The sequence below is a fragment of the Mustelus asterias genome, chromosome 3, assembly GCF_964213995.1.
Source record: "Mustelus asterias chromosome 3, sMusAst1.hap1.1, whole genome shotgun sequence".
NCBI classification, from domain to species: domain Eukaryota; kingdom Metazoa; phylum Chordata; class Chondrichthyes; order Carcharhiniformes; family Triakidae; genus Mustelus; species Mustelus asterias.
Window position 1 is genome coordinate 105,055,704 of NC_135803.1, and position 20,373 is coordinate 105,076,076.

The window sequence follows — 20,373 nt, forward strand, 5'->3', positions numbered from 1 at the left end:
CACACCCGTCAACTCAGACTGATCAAGACCTTTGAGCCGGACCTTCAGAGCACCCTCCGTGCTCTCATCCCACGTACTCCCCGTGTTGGAGATCTCTACTGCCTCCCGAAGATACACAAGGCAAACACACCCGGCCATCCCATCGTATCGGGCAATGGGACTCTGTGCGAGAACTTCACCGGCTACGTCAAGGGCATCCTGAAACCCATTGTACAAAGAACCCCCAGCTTTTGTCGCAACACTATGCACTTCCTACAGAAACTCAGCACACATGGAGCAGTTGAACCAGGACCACTCCTCGTCACAATGGATGTCTTGGCACTCTACACCAGCATCCCCCACGACGATGGCATTGCTGCAACTGCCTCAGTACTCAACGCCGACAACTGCCAGTTTCCAGATGCAATTTTACAACTCATCCGCTTCATCCTGGACCACAATGTCTTCACCTTCAACAACCAGTTCTTCATCCAGACACACGGAACAGCCATGGGGACCAAATCCGCACCTCAATATGCCAACATCTTCATACACACGTTCGAACAAGACCTCTTCACTGCACAGGACCTTCAACCGATGCTATACACTAGATACATCGATGACATTTTCTTCCTTTGGACTCATGGTGAACAATCACCGAAACAACTATATGATGACATCAACAAGTTCCATCCCACCATCAGACTCACCATGGACTACTCTCCGGAATCGGTTGCATTCTTGGACACGCGCATCTCCATTAAGGACGGTCACCTCAGCACCTCACTGTACCGCAAGCCCACGGATAACCTCACGATGCTCCACTTCTCCAGCTTCCACCCTAAACACGTTAAAGAAGCCATCCCCTACGGACAAGCCCTCCGTATACACAGGATCTGCTCGGATGAGTAGGATCGCAACAGACACCTCCAGACGCTGAAAGATGCCCTCATAAGAACAGGATATGGCGCTCGACTCATCGATCGACAGTTCCAACGCGCCACAGTGAAAAACCGCACTGACCTCCTCAGAAGACAAACACGGGATATGGCGGACAGAGTACCCTTCGTCGTCCAGTACTTCCCCGGAGCGAAGAAGCTACCACATCTTCTCCGGAGCCTTCAACATGTCATTGATGAAGACGAACATCTCGCCAAGGCCATCCCCACACCCCCACTTCTTGCCTTCAAACAACTGCACAACCTCAAACAGACCATTGTCCGCAGCAAACTACCCAGCCTTCAGGAGAACAGTAACCACGGCACCACACAACCCTGTCACAGCAACCTCTGCAAGACGTGCCAGATCATCGACACGGATGCCATCATCTCACGTGAGAACACCATCCACCAGGTACACGGTACATCCTCTTGCAACTTGGCCAACATTGTCTACCTGATACGCTGCAGGAAAGGATGTCCCGATGCATGGTACATTGGGGAAACTACGCAGACGCTACGACAACAGATGAATGAACACCACTCGATAATCACCAGGTAAGAGTGTTCTCTTCCTGTTGGGGAACACTTCAGCGGTCACGGGCATTCGGCCTCTGATCTTCAGGTAAGCGTTCTCCAAGACGGCCTTCACAACACACGACAACGCAGAGTCGCTGAGTAGAGACCGATAGCCAAGTTCTGCACACATGAGGACAGCCTCAACTGGGATCTTGGGTTCATGTCACACTATCTGTAACCCCCATGACTTGCCTGGGCTTGCAAAATCTCACTAACTGTCCTGTCTGGAGACAATACACATCTCTTTAACCTGTGCTTAACGCTCTCTGCATTCACATTGTCTGCACCTGTAAAGACTTGATTACCTGTAAAGACTCGCATTCCAAACATTATTTTGTAAATTGAGTTTGTGTCATTATATGCCCTGTTTGTGAACAGAACACAGTAAGAACTCTCACAACACCAGGTTAAAGTCCAACAGGTTTATTTGGTAGCAAATACCATAAGCTTTCAGAGCGCTGCTCCTTCGTCAGATGGAGTGGAAATGTGCTCTCAAACAGGGCACAGAGACACAAAATCAATTTACAGAATACTGATTAGAATGCGAATCCCTACAGCCAGCCAGGTCTTAAAGATACAGACAATGTGGGTGGAGGGAGCATTAAACACAGGTTAAAGAGATGTGTGTGGATCTTCAGGTAAGCGTTCTCCAAGGCGGCCTTCACGACACACGACAGCGTAGAGTCGCTGAGCAGAAACTGATAGCCAAGTTCCGCACACATGAGGACGGCCTATACTGGGATGTTGGATTTATGTCACATTATCAGTAACCCCCACAGCTTGCCTCCTGGGCTTGCAGAATCTCACTAGCTGTTCTGTCTGGAGACAATACACATCTCTTTAACCTGTGCTTAATGCTCCCTCCACCCACATTGTCTGTATCTTTAAGACCTGGCTGGCTGTAGGGATTCGCATTCTAATCAGTATTCTGTAACTTGATTTTGTGTCTGTGCAGTTTGAGAGCACATTTCCACTCCATCTGACGAAGGAGCAGCGCTCCGAAAGCTTATGGTATTTGCTACCAAATAAACCTGTTGGACTTTAACCTGGTGTTGTGAGACTTCTTACTGTGTTCACCCCAGTCCAACGCCGGCATCTCCACATCGTGAACAGAACTCCCATTTACCTGACGAAGGAGCAGCGCTCCGAAAGCTAGTGGCTTTTGCTACCAAATAAACCTGTTGGACTTTAACCTGGTGTTGTGAGACTTCTTACTGTGTTTACCCCAGTTCAACGCCGGCATCTCCACATGATAAAAATGTCCTCATTTCACCTCTTGGTACAAAACATGTCCAAGCCTGGTGGAATACTAAATCAGAAGGGAACTTGAAACAAACTTCGTTATAGCTTGAATGTAGAACTTGTTAACCTGTGGAGTTGTTGAGGAAATTTCCCGGATGGATTTAAGGTGACGCTAGGTGAGTACATGAGGGAAAAACAAATGGAAAGTTATTCTGAAAGGCTGAGATGAAGAGGTGTGAGAGAATGTGTGTGTGTGTGTGTGTGTGTTGGATAAAGATTCATTGACCAATTGGGCTGAATGGCCTGTTTCTTTGCTGTACCTTATATGTAAAAGCTCTTTTTGGAGCAGTCTCCACCCAGTTCCCAATGAGAGCATGCCATGTATACAGAACCCCTAATCTGGACCAACTCGTCCTCTCCTTTAGGCCACTCAGAATGCTTGTGTGTAAAACAAAAACATTCCACCTCCGGTAGGAGGAAGTGTATTTCTGGGATTGGGTTACAGCACATCATCGGGCGTTGAGAGGGAGCTTCATTCTATGACTGAGGCTCCATGTTTTGACTGATCTGGGAGTACATGCTGCTATGTGAGGTGTTCCATTTTCATCTGTCTCATCTCTCGCTTGATGAATACAACTTATTGGTCTAAGATTTCTCATGGGTACAAGACAATCCAGAGTCGAGTTTTCAACCCTATATGATGCTCAGTGATACACTGGGGTACTTAGGGGTAGCCGGGGTGCCGGAACACAGTTATGATGTAGAAATGTTAGGATTTTTACATGTTCAGGCAGTTGTGATGTATGCAAACAGTATTCAAGCAAACAAGTTACCGCGGCAACGGACTAACCTGCGGACGCTGGGTAGGTATGTGCTGCAAGAGCTTCCGTTCCAGGTGCAGTAAGGATCCCGTGCCAGGCAACATTCAGCACAGCCCTTACCATACAAATCACACTGGTACAAGGAGACCTGGGCCAAGCCGCTCTTTGAGCCAAGGTACAGCCACTGCTGCAATGAAAACCAGAGTTGGCAATTATTTTCAAGGCATAAGCTCAGATCATAAATGATACAATACAGAAGGAGGCCATTAGGCCCATTATGCTCGTGCCAACTCTTCACGGGACGGCACGGTAGCGCAGTGGTTAGCACTGCTGCTTCACAGCTCCAGGGTCCCGGGTTCGATTCCCGGCTCGGGTCACTGTCTGTGTGGAGTTTGCACATTCTCCTCGTGTCTGTGTGGGTTTCCTCCGGGTGCTCCGGTTTCCTCCCACAGTCCAAAGATGTGTGGGTTAGGTTGATTGGCCAGGTTAAAGAAAATTGCCCCTTAGAATCTTAAGATGCGTAGGTTAGAGGGAGTAGCGGGTAAATATGTGGGGGTAGGGCCTGGGTGGGATTGTGGTCGGTGCAGACTCGATGGGCCGAATGGCCTCCTTCTGCACTGTAGGGTTTCTATGATTCTATGATTCAAAAATGCTGTCAATATAATCCTCCCCCTCTTTCCACACCCAGAAGAAAAAAATCAGTGAGTCTTGGGAATGACTGGCAGTGGTCTGAACTGGAGTTCCATTTTAATGTATACAAGACCAGTTCGAAAAAGTATCAGTCACTTCCCAAATTTTACTGGTACTGTGCATAGCCCAGATCTTTTTTTCCTATCCAATTCTCAAAAGTTACCATTCAATCCACTTCCCTCTCAGGCAGTGGGACCCAAATTGCAGCAATTCGCTTCAGGGTTGCTGCTCTTTTTCAAAATAATGTTGAGGGGTCTTTTACAGCCACTGTGAGAGGGCAGTTGGGGCCTTAGTTTAACATATCATCTGAAAGACGACACCTCTGACAGTGCAGCACTCCTTCAGTGAAGTATCAATCCTACTCTACAGCATGTTCTGACGGAGAGAAGGTATTTTGTTAAAATTCATTTATGGGATATGGTCATTGCTGGCCAGGCCAGCAATTATTGTCCATCCCTTGTTGCCGTGGGCGTTGAGCCAGAAATGGCTGTGATACTGAATCCAGTGGGCAGAATGGCACAGGACAGTTTGCCCACGGTTTTCCACTGACACGGTGGCACAGTGGTTAGCACTGCTGCCTCACAAATCCAGAGACCTGGGTTCGATTCCTGGCTTGGGCTACTGTCTGTGTTGAGTTTGCACATTCTCCCCGTGTCTGCGTGGGTTTCCTCCGGGTGCTCCAGTTTCCTGCCACAGTCAAACGATGTGCAGGTTAGGTTGATTGGCCATGATAAATTGCCCCTTAGTGTCCCGGGATCTGTATGTTAGAGGTATCAGCAAGGTAAATATGTAGAGTTTCTAGGATAGGATTGTTGTCGGTGCAGACTCGATGGGCCGAATGGCTTTTTCTGCACTGTAGGGTTTCTATGATTCTGTGAAGTGCAAGATCTGGCAAGTGTGGTGATATAAACAGGGCCTAGTTTTAAGGCTGATAAAATTGGATATCCTAAATTAAAGAATTGGGCATATTGAAATCAAACACAGTCAAACCTCAGGCAGGCCAATTATACAAATACACAGACGTGTCTGTGCCTGACCCATCAACCACCCATCAAAGGTCATTTGCACTCTACTGAGACTTAGCAGGAGATCATGGCACCTCATTGAAATGCATGGGCCTATTGTTAGAAGCCCAGATCGGGCCAGACTTTCTGTCACCAAGAGTTCCTGTAGATACCTTATCTGATAACAAGTTCAACAACATGGAGATGGACACCTCAGGGGCGGACCCTGGTGTCCTGTCAGGCAGACATCAAGAAACCCACTGGGTATTGGAACCCCCTCCTGGGACCTCATTGGCCGGAAGCCAGAGAAGTTTCTGGAAAGGCAAGCAGGCTGGGGGATAAAGGGACACACTTTGAGTCACACAGGAGCGAAGACTCGACGAAGGAGGCGGCCTTGCCCATTCGGAAGACTGACCGAAGAAGGAAGGAAGGAAGAAGCTGCCATCGAGACTCACCCTCGTGACGACGGACCAGAGGGACTCAGAGAATCGGGCCTGCAGTTCAACCAAACCATCTTTACGGGTAGTATACTTGAATCTGCTGGGGTATCCTCTTGTTTTATGTGGGTAATTTAAGAGTTAATAGTGTTATTATTAATAAACTTGTTGAACCTTTAGTTGTGTTTGTCCTTTGTCCATCTTGCAAATAAGGACACCGGGGTAAAACCTTGGAGTAAGTAAACTGGTTGAAAGTATCTGAGAATTAACAGGTACAACACAAGTCACACAGGGGGTGGAATCTTGTGGAGGTGATGGGGGAGTTTCACTCGCTAGCTGGAGAAGGACTCTCTGTTGCCTCCTTTGGGAAGGGTTGGCTGAACCACAAGCCAACAGGCAGTGGAGAGGTAAGTGGTGATCTATTCTCAATATCAGAACCGTGGGAGGTCCAGCCTATTGAAAGCTGTACCAGCCAGAGGCCGGCAGCCCGTTGTGGTGGACCTCAGTTGTGCCTTTGTCCTATATGGACCACCGTTGTGTGTGTTTGTCATACCTGGACACATCCCCTTCCAGTTTGGTTCCTCCCCTCAGCACCTAGTATAAAGGTGGCTGTCTCCTCCCCCTTGTTCAGTCCAGGTCGGTTAATTGTTGGGATCTGCTCCTGATTCTGTTGTGAATAAAAGCCTACACTTATATTGGCATATCGGTAGTCTTTCGCCTTATTGATAGTGCATCACCCGTTTGCTCAGCAGTACCACAGGGAAAGAGGTGGATAGAACCCAGTAGAGGCCCAGGCTCATGTTGTAGGTAAGTGAATGGGTTAAAATCATTGAATGCAGTAGAGTTCCCCTGTGAATTGAATACAGCAGAGATCCCCTGGGAAGCTGCTGTCAAGTTGTTTCTGTGAAGTTCCCACAGCTACAGATGGGCCACACAAGCAAGAAACCACAAGGAGGTAGCCATAACAGCCAAGGTCTACAGGTGTGAATGTTTGGATGGTGTGGCCACGTCAGCGTGTTTCATTAGCAATTGAATATTATAATTAGGCAAGCCTTTAGCGGTTGTAACTGGTTAATTATATTCACCTGACATAAATGAAGTAATTAGAGCCATTAGCTGTAATTGGACATCAATGACTTCAAAACAAGTGTATACTTGAGATTGGTAAATGCAAATTACTTGCAAGGTAACCAAAGGTATAATTACTGTTGCAATGTATCACTCAAGAAGTCTTGAGGAGGCAAACTTCCCTTCTATAGCTTGAATAAAGATCTTTAAAACGAACTCTGAAAGTTTTGTCTGGTGTCTCATGGGGAGTGAAGTACAGGATAACTGGATAGTTGCCTCCTTTGGGGAGGGCTGACTGGACCACAGACAGTAGAGAGGCAAGTGGTGATCTATTCTCAATATCAGAACCCTTGGAGGTCCTGCCTATCGAAAGCTGGCAGCCCTTTTGCTCAGCAGTACCACAGGTGGATAGGACCCAGTGGAGGCCCAGGATCATGGCCTGTCCCAAGTCGAAGTTCCCTAACAGTAAGTAATGGAGGGGAGGGGGTTTCATGGGGTGGGTGTTTCAGGGTAGGGAAGTTGTAGGAAGGAGGATGGATATCACTGCCTCAACCTCAACCATTCTGGACACTGCCTCATGTCCCCTCTCCCTCGGAAGGATGCCACAGCCTGAGGTAATGCAGCCAGGTGGCTGCTTCCCATGTAGAAGCAAACAAAGTGTGGCTCAATCACACGATTGAGAAAAATGAGTCATCCCGTGGGCCAGAATATCCTTTGTTCTCCAAGAACTGTTGCTGTTAATGATGTATATCTGGACCCTGTGAAGTCATGTCAACCTTCCTCACTATTGGACAGAGTTAAATACGTTTCTCGAGTCTGAGCTTGAATCTTACATAAGTAGATGTTGCTTTGTGAACTGTGTTAGCAATGGAAAGCAATCGCTACTCTATTACTCCCAGGAAATAATTATTGTGAGCTGTCTCTCAGGACATTATGATTTAACATTCAGTGCAATAATTTCATCATGCATTATCACAAATGCTTATACAGTATGTGCCTGCTTACCCGTTTCCTGGACAGATTCATCGAAGTGATGGGTGACTTGTCCTGAGGAGAGATTAAAGCATAGTAAGGGGGTATCCATGACATTAACAGTTGAATCAATTAATCTGTACCTTTGACTTTTTATTTAAAGCTGAGAAGCAGCAGAGGAAAAAGAAAAGCTCAAGCATTTCGTTATATCCTTCAGGAAAGGAAACCTGCTGTCCTTCTAGTCCGGCCTGTATGTAACACCATTGTGTTACTAATCTCCTTCTGAAATACCCTAACAAACCACTCACCTCGGAGCAACTAGGGATGGCCAACTATGTTGGGGATGGGGATAGTGCGGGACAGTGGCACCGAGATAGACGATCAGCCATAATCACATTGAATGGCGGAGCAAGCTCGATGGGCTGAATGGCCTACTCCTCTTCCTATGGTTGGAATTTTATGGCCCTCCCACTGGCGGCATCTTCTGGTCCCACCAAAGTCAATGGAGATTTGAGTGGCTCACTGCATCCGCCAGGGGGGAACCTAGCCTATGTCCCTAAAAAAATGCTAACCTAATCACGTGCATTTGTAAAAAAAGAATCATTCCCCTACAAAACATAATTTTGGTATTTATTTGTTCCCTTGCATTCTTCTTCAGACAGAGTACAGAGCTCCCAACTCCTAATATCACTGAAGAGGGGACTTTGCACCAAATGGTTAATGCAAAGGCCCTTTCCAACTAGCTCTTTGTCCCTTTATTTTATTTGAGCTACATGAGATAATTGAGATGAATATCCCTCCTCTTTAACCCTGATCAAAAGAAACAAACAGTCTGTTTCATTATTACTTCACTATGGTCTGGGCATCGTTTCAATTAGATGGTCAGTAGGTCAACTGCAGGCTTCTAATTCGCAAAGCAGCCCCACAAGTCTTCAGAAGAAGGATCACACATAGCCGCAGAAAATACATTAAATAAAGAAGCAATATTAAAGAAGGTTCTCAATAAAAGCATGTATTCAGTTTAATCCCCTGGCGATAGTAATTCAGTGGTCGGCATTCATGTAGGTTTTAGCACAGCAGGGTCTAGTTTGATTTTTTTGATATATCTCATGCCAAACTAGTCCCTTGAGTGTTCAAACCCACGGCAAGCACACTAACATGGCTTGCCTGACTGAAGCCTCATAAATGTGTAAGTGATTTGCCAAGAAATGTCCTTATTAGGATCAGGCACATATCAGGAATTTTTCTTACACTGCCTTAATATACAGCTCCTTTGCACTGTATCTCCATTACGGACTTTTTCCCATAAAATAAAGAATCTGAATTACATTCCCCACCTCAACTCCACCGAACGTGGTTTCCAACTCTCCTGTTATAGTTTTCTCAAGCTTTCTGCTACCTAAATCAAGTGGCTTTATTAATCTGGACTGTGAAGGCTATGTAACACCCTTAGCCAACATGGCTGAGACTCCTCAGGGAGTAGCAGGATTTGAAGAGGGTGCAAAGAGGAGATTGACAAGTTAAGTGATTGGGCAGGAAGGTGACAAATGGAGTATAATGTGGAAAATGTGAAATTATTAGGTGGGTAGTGTAATAAGTCTTCGGAGGCAGAAGTCCCTTCACCAAAATCCTTTTATTTACAAGCTCCACAGCAGCATACAGAATGCTAGTAGTTAGCAGTCTATCTCTGGGAGTGTCAGAGGATCTGTCACTCCCGGTTAAGTATAAGGCAAAGACTCCCTGATTGTCCCATCAATTGGAGCTTTAATCAGGGAGTTCATACTCCAATAGGTCAACCTCAATGGCCTGATTGAAGTTATTACAGGTAGGGAGAATGGAAAAGAAAAAATATTTTTAAAAGGTGAGAGACTATTAATTGTTGGCGGATTTGTGTGTCCCTTTAAGTGAGTCGCAGGAAGTTAACATAGAAGTACAGCAAACAATAAGAAGGCGAATGGTATGTTGGTCTATATTGTGAGGTCAGGAAATGGAAGAGTAAGGAAGTCGTGCTGCATTTATATGGGGTTGTGGTGAGATCACACTTGGATTACTGTGCACAGTCATGTCCTCTGTGCCTATGGAAGGAGAAACTGGTCTCAGAGGAGGTGCAACCAAGGTTCAGTAGATTGATTTTTGAGATGGGAGGATTGTCCTACGAAATGAGATTTAGCAGAATATTGTTGGAATTTAAAAGAATGAATAGTGATCTCATTCAAACACACAAAAATGTTAAGGGGCTTGACAGGACAGATGCCAAGAGATTGTTTTCCCTGGATCATGATTCTTGAACTAGGGATCACAGCCTCAGAGTAAGGGCTGAATCATTTATGACTGAGATGAGGAGAAATATCTTCACTGAGAGTGTTGCGAGTTTTTACAATTCTTGATCAGGAGGGTTGTGGCTGCTAAGTTGTTGAATATATTTAAGACTATGATTGTTAATGTTAAGGGAATCAGGAGATATGGGCCTCCCCTCATACTTGGTCTCCTCCACACTTACTCCCAATGACTGGGTCTCCCCTTACACTTCTTCCTAATAACTGGCTTCCCCCCAACACTTATTCCCAATAACTGGGTCTCCCCTCACACTTCCTCCCAATAACTGGCTTCCTCCCAGTAACAGGCTTCCCTCTCACATTTCCTCCCAATAACTGGCTTCCCCCTCATACTTTCTCCCAATAACTGGCTTTCCCCTCAGAATAACTGGTTCTCCCCTCACACTTATTCCTAATGACTGGTTCTCCCCTCACACTTATCCCTCACATTTCCTCACAAAAACTGGCTCTTCCCTTACACGTCCCCTTTTGTTTGTTTCTTCTTATACTCTAGAAATGAAAATTGGGACGGGTGTAAAATGAGATCATTTGATGCTGCTGCCCTGGAGCAATCTGACCTCAGCTGCAGCACAAAGACTCATTGTTCTGTTTGCTAGTCTGACGTCTCCTTTCATGTCTATCCTTCCTCTTTTCAAAATGTCGCAGCTGGATCAAAGTTGCTGAAGTGAACTGAAAGTCACTTGGTAGCCCCTGTAAGATGTGGAATTAATTCCATTCAGTTACCTCTGTAATTATTCCCACTTACCTGGAATACCTCCAACTCTTCGAGAGTGATCTCTTCTACCTCCAGGTTTGCTTTGGGAGCATAGATGGATTTCAGGACCACCCCAGTGTCTGTAGAAAACAGAATAGGACTGTCAACTCTTGTTTTATTAAGTGGGGCCTGCGAGCACCAGTGATTCAATGTCTCAGTATAATCAGTAAGGGAGGAACAGACATTCCAGACTACAATGTCTTCCAGGCCCTTTGCCCTATCTGCTTTCATCAATATCCAAAATAAGCACACAAGCCTTTCTTGAACTGATTAAACAGTTCTTGCTTAAACGTATCAGGGTGGAAAGCTGAATTACTTTACTGCATAGTGCAACAAAGAATAGCAAAATGAGATTTACAAATTTGATATGTTTTTAAACCATAGTTGTTGATAAGGCCACATTGGTCTGAACTTGAGGCAGTCACAATGTTCTGAGGTAAAATTACAGTGACAGCACAAGCAAGGGTACCAGGCAGTTTCTGCATACTCTAGAAACATCAATTGGGGTAAGAACAAAAGATATATGAGCAGGAGTAGATGACATGGCCTTTCCAGCCTGCTCCACCATTCAATATGATTACCACTGATCTAGGGTTCTTACTCCACTCTCCTGTCCACTCCTCATTCCCTCGATCCCTGAGAGACCAAAAATCTGTTTATCCCTCCTTTAAACTTATTCAACGATGAAGCATCCTTAATCCTCTGGGGTAGAGAATTCCAAAGATTCACAACCCTTTCAGTGAAGTAACTTCTCTTCACCTCAGTCTTAACTGATCTCAGCCTCTTATCCTGAAACTGTGGGCCCGATTTTACCATTTTGATTCTAAGTGCTGAATCTGGGAGTGTTTCAGGTCCAACTTCTGGACACATTCTCTGGTGCCCCCATACGCACTCTGTCTGAAAAAAAAATCCGCGATTCTGAATCGCGCTGCAGAAGTCTCTGGGTGGGGCTTAAAGACGTCCGAAACAGTGCAGTTCCAATCGGCACCTTCAACTGCGCACGTGCAGTAAAAAAAAACAGAAAACCACTCCCCTGCCACATCCACCCCGGGCCTGATAATGCCTCCTCCCTGGCCTACACAGAAATTGCCTCACCCCCACAACATAACTGTCCCCCTTATCCCCCCACCCCCCTGCAACCCAGACCGATCACAGCTCCCTGCCCCGTTCCCCCCCATTGATCGCACGAAGAGTGGCAGTGGACCCCCCCTTCAACCCCCCCCCCACTATCAGAGAGCGATCTGATCCGCCTCTCTCCCTCCCACCAGAGAGAATCTGACCCGTCTCCCTCCCTCCCCATCAGAGAGCCATCTGACCTGCCTCCCTCCCTCCCCCAACCAGAGAGCAATAGGGCCCATCTCCCTTCCCCCCCCACCAGAGAGAATCTGACCCACTTCCCTCCCCCCCACCAGAGAGCCATCTGACCCGCCTTGCTCCCCCCACCAGCGAGCCATCTGACCTGCCCCCCTCCCCCCCACCAGAGAGCCATCTGACCCACCTCGCTCCCCCCACCAGAGCCACCTGACCCTCCTTCCTCTACCGCCCCCCCGATCTGAATCAGAGAGCTGCCAGAAGCTCTGAACTTACCTCCTCAGAAGCTGGAGCGCCCGAATTGGACCTTTGTGGACCATGTCTGTTTCGCGCCTAATCTGGCCAGGCGAACACAGTGGTAAAGGGGGAAATGCTAGCAAGTTTGGGCGTCCAGTCCATTAAGCCAATTTAAATGCATGCAAATGCATTTAAATGGCTGTCACACCCATTTCAGGCGCGGTCCCGATCGCGGCCATTTTAGGCGCTTGGTAAAGGGGGAACGGGCGCGGAGGTGGTCACGGATTGCACTACTTGCCTCACGCCCAACTTTACCAAGTTTTCGCACCCGAAAATGGGAGCAATATGATGGTAAAATCGGGCCCTATGTTTTAGATTCCCTTCCCACAATCTCTCAGCATTCTCGCTGTCAAGCCCCTTCAGAATCTTGTATGTTTCAAAAGTGGCTGCCATTGTGAGTTGTAGCATGCAGTCACAATTCATCAGGCATTATAGGTAATGTTCCATAATTATTTTTATTGCTCTGTGTAATCTTGGTGGCACAATGATTTAAGCCACTGGTTTTTAACATCCAACCAAATGGTTTGTGTGAAAGACTCCTTGTCTGCTGGCTTTGAGGTAACAGTCACCTGTTGCAAAGCACAAAACAAAAATTGGCGAGTTGAATGCTAAGGATGGAAAGTTTGGGACACCAAGAATAGGCAGGTTGTCTTGGTTACCAGAAAGTCAGAGTTCAGGTCTCTGAATATTGAGTTGACATCCAGTGGGATACTTGGGTCCAAAGGGTGTGGAATGGCAATGACTCCGCCACCCTCCACACGCACAAGCACACACACTCACACGCACACACATGCACACATGCACACACACTCACACGCACACATGCACACACACTCACACGCACACATGCACACACACTCACTTTATGTGCTGCAATAATACACTGGCAAGATCAGTGACTAGAGCTCATACATTTACCAGAGGGAGATCATCCATCCAATTATCATTTCCCGCAAAAAGCACAGGTATATTAGGCTGATTGGCCATGCTAAATTGCCCCTTAGTGTCAGGTGGGTTAGTAGGGTAAATATGTGGAGTTACAGGGATAGAGTCTGGGTGGGATTGTTGTCGGTGTAGACTCGATGGGCCGAATGGCCTCATTCTGCACTTTAAGGATTCTATATTTGATACGTATTGTTTGGCATGCTTGAGAGGTTTGAATCTTGTGCACGATGTAACAGTTTTGTAAAGTTTTTTGGAAGGTTTTGATGTTAATTATTTTGCTAGTGAGGAGATGAATCAAACCCCAAACAGTTCTTTTCATACAACTGATTAATTAGTAAGGTGCTAGCTTAACCCCACATTATAAAGCCATTATTAACAGGTACTTCAAAGTTGGTAGATTTTATAAAGGTTATTATGCTACCCACCTGTTCCAATAAACATCACATCATATTGTCCATCCACAGCTTCAACCCGGTCCACAGTGAGTCGAGTAAACTTATAATCCACCCCGACTCGCATCAGTACTGGCCGGTGACCCACAGGGTAGACCAAGTCATGCATGAGTGGGTGAGTCCGGATAAAGAAAATTGCTTCGTCTGGGTATTCACGGGTTGACCTAAAGCTCCCATAGGTGCTGCTGGGACACTGGAAGGAAGTGACATGTGGAACTATAAGATTGTAACAGACAAGAGACTGTGCACTTTGAGGTCCTGCTGAAAATCTCACCAAGGGTTCAACATTTCCTGAATAATGGTATAAACTAAACCAACATGAAATTTCCAGGATGATTTGCTTTGAAAATGTGAGGTATGATCCATGGAAGACCATTCTCTTTGACTTATTAAGCACTATTATTGTTAACTCAAAGAAAATCTCCAGGTGTCTTGATCAATATTTCCCCCTTAAACCAACATGGTTAATCCTGATCAGCACACACCTGGTTTGTCAAAGGATTTATATTTGTGACAGCATTATCCCCTGGATTAGGTTTTTAAATTAACAAAATAGCCAATTGTCCAGCTCTGATGAAGGGTCACACCCAAAACGCTCACCTGTTTTTCCATTTCAAATGGCTTCCGAGTCCTGTTGTTATCAAGATATACTGCAATTCACATCTTCAGGAATGAATTACTGTTAAAAGGGTCATCGCCCTTGTAGGCAAGGCCATCAGCCAATTGCTGTGTTAAAGCTCCCATGAGCATCAAGTTTAATAAGCGATCAGTTCATCTATGTTTGCTGATGTGGGCTGAGGGATGAATGTTGGCCAGAACAACAGAGGAAGTCCCTGTTTGTCTTTGCATCGCTCCATGCAATCTTTTACATTCACTTGAATGGACAATTTAAGTCGTCATCTGAAAGATCGCATTACTGACAATGAGGCCCGGACTGGGTGAAGCTCATGACATGCAGTACTAAAGGCACATAATGTTAATGCTGATGCTGGGTGATCCCTATTTCTCTTCTACAATCAATAGAAAGGATGGTAAATTGATTGGATTTGATGGTTTGTTTTTCTCTCCCATGTTTTCTTATCTTCTCATTTCACAACTTTTAACTGTAGGGTAATGTTAATGATCATAAAACATAGAATCCCTACAGTGCAGAAGGAAGCCATTTGGCCCATCGAGCCTGCACCGACAACAATTCCACCCAGGCCCTATCCCCGTAACCTCATGTATTTACCCTGCTAGTCCCCCTGACACTAAGGGACAATTTAGTATGGCCAATCCACCTGCACATCTGTTGAAGTGTGGGAGGAAACTGGAGCACCTGGAGGAAACCCACACAGACACGGGGAGAATGAGCAAACTCCACACAGACAGTGACCCGGGGCCGGAATTGAACCTGGGACCCTGGCGTTGTGAGGCAGCAGAGCTAACCGTTGTGCCACTGTGCCACCCATATAAAAATTTGTCTAGACTGACACAGCAGGTTGGGTGAGCAAAAAGAATTTCAATTTTAAATAGTGAAACACATTCCTATCAATGACACTCTCCATAGTGCATTGCTGACTGGGTGCTGCACGTGCAGCCTGCTTCAGAGATTGCACGTTACTCACCGTTCCAGGGCGGGGAAAGGGGACACGTCCCGGATAGGTCACCCACTTGTAGTCAGGACCCTCTTTGTGTGCAAATTCTCCTTTGAAGGCCAGTATAATGTCGGCCATCTTGTACACACAGACAGCTGACCCATTGAGTATATTGCTAGAAAGAAAAACAAAATGGCCACTGAACTTCCTCTCACAATATTTAAATTAACCTACTCCTGCACTGATTAACTGAACAGTGCAGTGAATAAGGAATCATGCTCCAAAACAATCTCCTAGTTTCAATTGGTTGAATCAGTTGCTTTGAGACTGAAATGAACTTAACCTGTTAAATTATTTTTTCTACACAATAATACAGAACACCTTCAGAAATAACAAATACCCACTGAAGGTTAGGTATATGACATACAAGTCAGGTGGCCAAAAGCCATTGGGAACTCCTAAATATAAAATGCAAAGGCTTCCTCCAGCCCACATGCAAGGGCTAATACCAAGCAGCGAGGCAAGTTTGTGACAAAGGTGGCTTGCAGAGAGGGAGAAGTCTTGATATATGTCAACTAGTCATTCACTACGCTGATGGGAGGAGAGTCAGCCTCATGGTGGGTACATCTTTTTGTTGAAGCCACTTACATGAAGCCCTGGGTTAAGCATTTGATGAGGAGCTGGTCTGATATACAAGTGTCTGCAACATGGAGGGCCCCAGAGCTTTCATGTAGCTGCCCTGCTGCACCACCGCAAGGTCAGTAGAAGAGCAATGGAAACCACACTTACTTACAGAAATGGGGCTGCCGCCTTATTTTCATTGAAGTTACAGCAACACAGTGAAAGAAACTCCAAGGAAATTCATGACTAGAGTGTTTGGTTTAGCAGCCTAGTGGATGTCCTGCCATCGCACGGAAAGCAGCACTCTGTTAAGCAATTCAACAGGAAATTAAGGTTTGGTTCAATAGAAGATGCTACCTTGAGGCTGAACATGTGAATATATACACCTATATCCAGGCACATTCCTGAATTGGGTTACAGAAAGGTAAGCAGCTGATTAGCCAGCTTGGCACATTATAGGCACTTACAGCACAGTAAGAGGCCATTCGGCCCCATTGTGCTTGTGCTGGCTTGTAGCAAGAGCTTTTCATATAATCCCACTCCCCTGCCTCTACCTCACTCATTTGCAGATTTTCTTTTTCAAGTATTTGTCCAATTCCTTTTTGAAAGTTGCAATTGAGTGTGCTTCCTCTATTCTTTCAGGCAGCGCATTCCAGACTGTTAGAAATCGCTGCAGAAAAAATATTCTCATCTCCTCGCCTCCCTTTGTGAACCAATGTCCACTGGAACAGTGGAACAGTTCCACTGTTGGAACCTGGAGAGGTCACTGGAGGTTGGGATTCTTCTTCTTTGGCTTCATCCTCCTAATATGAGTCTGTAGTTTAGGGGAAGATGATGATGTGGTAGTAATGTCACCGGACCAGTGATCCAGAGGCCCAGGGTAATGCTCTGGGGACGTGGCTTTGAATCCCACCACGGCAGCTAGTGGAACTGAAATTCAGTTAATAAAATCTGGAATTATAAAGCTAGTCTCTGTAATGGTGACCATGAAACTATCATCCATAGTTGTAAAAACCCATCTGGTTCACTAATGTCCTTCAGGGAAGGAAATCTGCCATCTTTACAATATGTGATTGACTCTTAGCTGCCCTCTGTAATGATCTGTAGTGACCCAGCCAGCCAATCAGTTCAAGTGCAGTTGAGGATGGGCAACAAATGCTGGTCTCCCCGGAGACACCCCACATCCCATGAAATAATAAAGAAAAACGTCAATGCCCTAACAAGGGGGCCCCAAGCTAACAAGCATGAAGTTGAATTAGGAATCTTCAAATGAGCTTCCTGGGTTAGCCAGGGTAACGTGATGTAGGACAGAGGATAGAAGATAATAAAACTGGCCAAAGTAGGAAGAGTTAAAAAAACAGCCAGGATTCTTTCTGTTGATTACTATTCTAAAAAGTGCGTGTAATGTGGATGAGATTGACCTTGTCTGGCAATGCCATACACAGTCAAATAGCTTGTCATTGTGTGGAGGTACCTTCCCCACACAGACTGCAGCAGTTCAGGAAGGTGGCCCAGCACCACTTTCTAATGGGCTATTAGGGCAGGCAACAAACACCAATTCTGTCAGCAACCCCCACATCCCAAAAATAAATTAAAATAACTATTGCCGTTCTCAAAATGAAGAGCAGTTGCTTGAATGACAAGGCATGCAAAAGTACAAATTGTAATTATATATTCTGCCAACCCTGACCGGTCTACAAATGCCACACACCTCGTGGCAGCCCAGAACATGAAACTCACTGGGTTTCCTGTGCATACTGCCAGCAACATGCTGCTTCAGGAATGATAATTGCAGCTTGTTTAGCAAGTTTATCTGCTCTATCGGAGCTGCTGATAGCTGAAGTCAAGCCTTGCTGCTAAGCACAGCAATAACACATCAAAAATCGACAGACAAAATATCAGCAGAGCTGTTATTGAAGAGATAGTCCGATGGCCCATTTTCCCCTCCAGCAGGTAACATGCTGCCTCACACGTAGACAGCAGCAAGTTCCAGTGGTGGCATATCTCTTTGTTTTGAACTAGATCGGCATCATTCTGAGGGAACCCGCACCAATTTCCAACTCGCCCATCACCATTATGTTCGCTGACTTAACGTTATTTTTCCCCGGTCCCCCATCATCTCCAATTTAAAATCTCAACTGAAAGCAAAATAGTGTGTTTGCTGGAAATCTGAAATGAAAACAGAAAATGCTGAAAATACTCAGCAGGTCTGACAGAATCTTTGGAAGGAAACTGAGTTTGTTTCTCACTCCACAGATGCTGTTCAGGCCTGCTGAGTTTTTCCAGCATTTTCTCTTTTAATTTAAAATCTCATCTTCCTGTTCAAATCTCTTCATGGCTTTGTCCTCCTCTCTATGAGCATAAGTTCTTCAATTTCTCCCCAAGAACTTCTTCCATCCTATTCTGGTCTTTTGTGTGCTCCTCACTTCCGTCATCCCACCACGAGTGGATTTAGGCCCCAAGTTCTGGAATTCCCTTTCTAAGCCTCTCCATCGTTGTGATTCTCCTTATCAAACTTTTCCTCATATTTCTGAATATTTTTCTTTTTAAAAAAAAAATCTTTCATGCGATGTGAGCATCGCTGGCGAGACCATCATTTGTTGCCCATCCCTAATGGCCCTTGAACTGAGTGGCTTGGATTGCTAGACTATTACAGAGGGTAGTTGTGAGTCAACCACATTGCTGTGGGTCTGGAGTTAAATGGACCGGGTAAAGATGGCCGATTTCCTTCCCTAAAGGTCATTTCCAATTTTTTGTTTGACTCTTTGGCTCAGTGTCAATCTTTATTTGATTACAAGCTATGTTAAAGATAACCTATAATTATAAGCTATTTTCATTCTTGAACTGTTTATTCCTGGTTATTAACCAGATTTTTTAATGCCCTTTTTATAGAATTATATAATAATGGTGATTAACAGCGGGGTGTTATAATAACAGTGGGAGACTCCAGCAGGAATCGTAACCTTCAGACAAGGGCAGACATAGGGATACAATGGTTTTGATTATCTTTGACTAATGAGGCCAGATGAAGGGTCGTGGCCTAATGAGCAGGCAGCACCAAGGTCAGAAAGAATGAAAAGTAGTGGTGTGTTAAAGTTCAGTCAGGGAGTTCTAGCTGCTATGGCAACACATGCTTTTACATATATGTTGCAATCTGGAGCTATGCATGATGATGGTAGAGGCTCCAACTTTCTTTCCATCATATGTCCGACCAGGAATCTCTCCCACTCTTATTATCTGCCGTTGGTGTATGTTGGAAGGATTTGCAGGTTGATAGATGACCAGTTTGGTTGTGTTCATAGAATCCTCACAATGCAGAAAGAGGCCATTCGGCCCGTCGAGCCTGCACCAACAACAATCCCACCCAGGCCCTATCCCCATAACCCCATGCATTTACCCTGCTAATCCCCCTGACACTAAGGGTCAACTTAGCATGGCCTATCAACCTAACCCGCACATCTTTGGAATGTGGGAGGAAACTGGAGCACCCGGCGGAAACCCACACAGACACAGGGAGAATGTGCAAACTGCAGACAGACAGTGACCCAAGGCCGGAATTGAACCCGGGTCCCTGGAACTGTGAGGCAGCAGTGCTAACCACTATGATGAGGTTAAAGAAAGGTACAAACACTTCAGAAAAACAGCCTGATTTATTCCACTGTTTTAATAAAAATTGCACTTCGTGTATAAGGAGAATATAAGTAGTTTCCTATCAATACTTCCCTCTCACTAATCGAGACAGATTGGAGGTGATTAAGTAATTTAAAAGCAAAATACTGCGGATGCTGGAATCTGAAACGAAAACAGAAAATGCTGGAAAATCTCAGCAGGTCTAACAGCATCTGGGGAGAGAATACAGCCAACGTTTCAAGTCTAGATGACCCTTCGTCAGAGCTTCCTAGGGCTCCCCACAGATGCTGTCAGATTTTCCGGCATTTTCTGTGATTAAGTAATTCTCCTGTTATTCACAACTGGAGACAACGCTGCTGGAAGTGGCTGGGATTAACTTTACACATAGTGTTGTACGTAGCTATCTTCTACTGTCTATATTTTGCTGCAAGAATTGTCCTTCATTGAATGCAAGTTGCTGTAGCTTTATTAATGTGTTCTGTCGGCCATGGTTTACAAAGACCCTGGGATTTTCTCTAATGGCCTGGAAACATTCGTTGGGATTACTTCCAGGTCCCGGACCTGGCCACAGGGGTCGGGATGGCGGGGGTGAGTGGGGGGAGTGGGGGGGTGCATCCAGACATACTCTGGGATTTTGACAGAATCACTTTGACACAGGTTCTCTGTTCAATTAAGGGCAGCAGTGGGCTCATTAAGCTAATGAAAGCCAATCAGCAACTT

The 20,373-nt window shown here is 45.6% G+C and overlaps 1 protein-coding gene across 1 annotated transcript in view; it reads right to left on the reverse strand.

The window, feature by feature from the left end:
- The window catches only part of sema3h (sema domain, immunoglobulin domain (Ig), short basic domain, secreted, (semaphorin) 3H), a 171,522-nt gene that overhangs the window by 15,919 nt on the left and 135,230 nt on the right, over window positions 1-20,373 (reverse strand). Inside the window, exons 10-14 of the mRNA XM_078209416.1 lie at window positions 15,433-15,577; window positions 13,799-14,018; window positions 10,812-10,900; window positions 7,764-7,805; window positions 3,589-3,746 (exon numbers count right to left, since the gene is read on the reverse strand). Of these exons, the coding sequence (XP_078065542.1) occupies window positions 3,589-3,746; window positions 7,764-7,805; window positions 10,812-10,900; window positions 13,799-14,018; window positions 15,433-15,577 (654 nt within the window). The remainder of the gene's footprint in view (window positions 1-3,588; window positions 3,747-7,763; window positions 7,806-10,811; window positions 10,901-13,798; window positions 14,019-15,432; window positions 15,578-20,373) is intronic.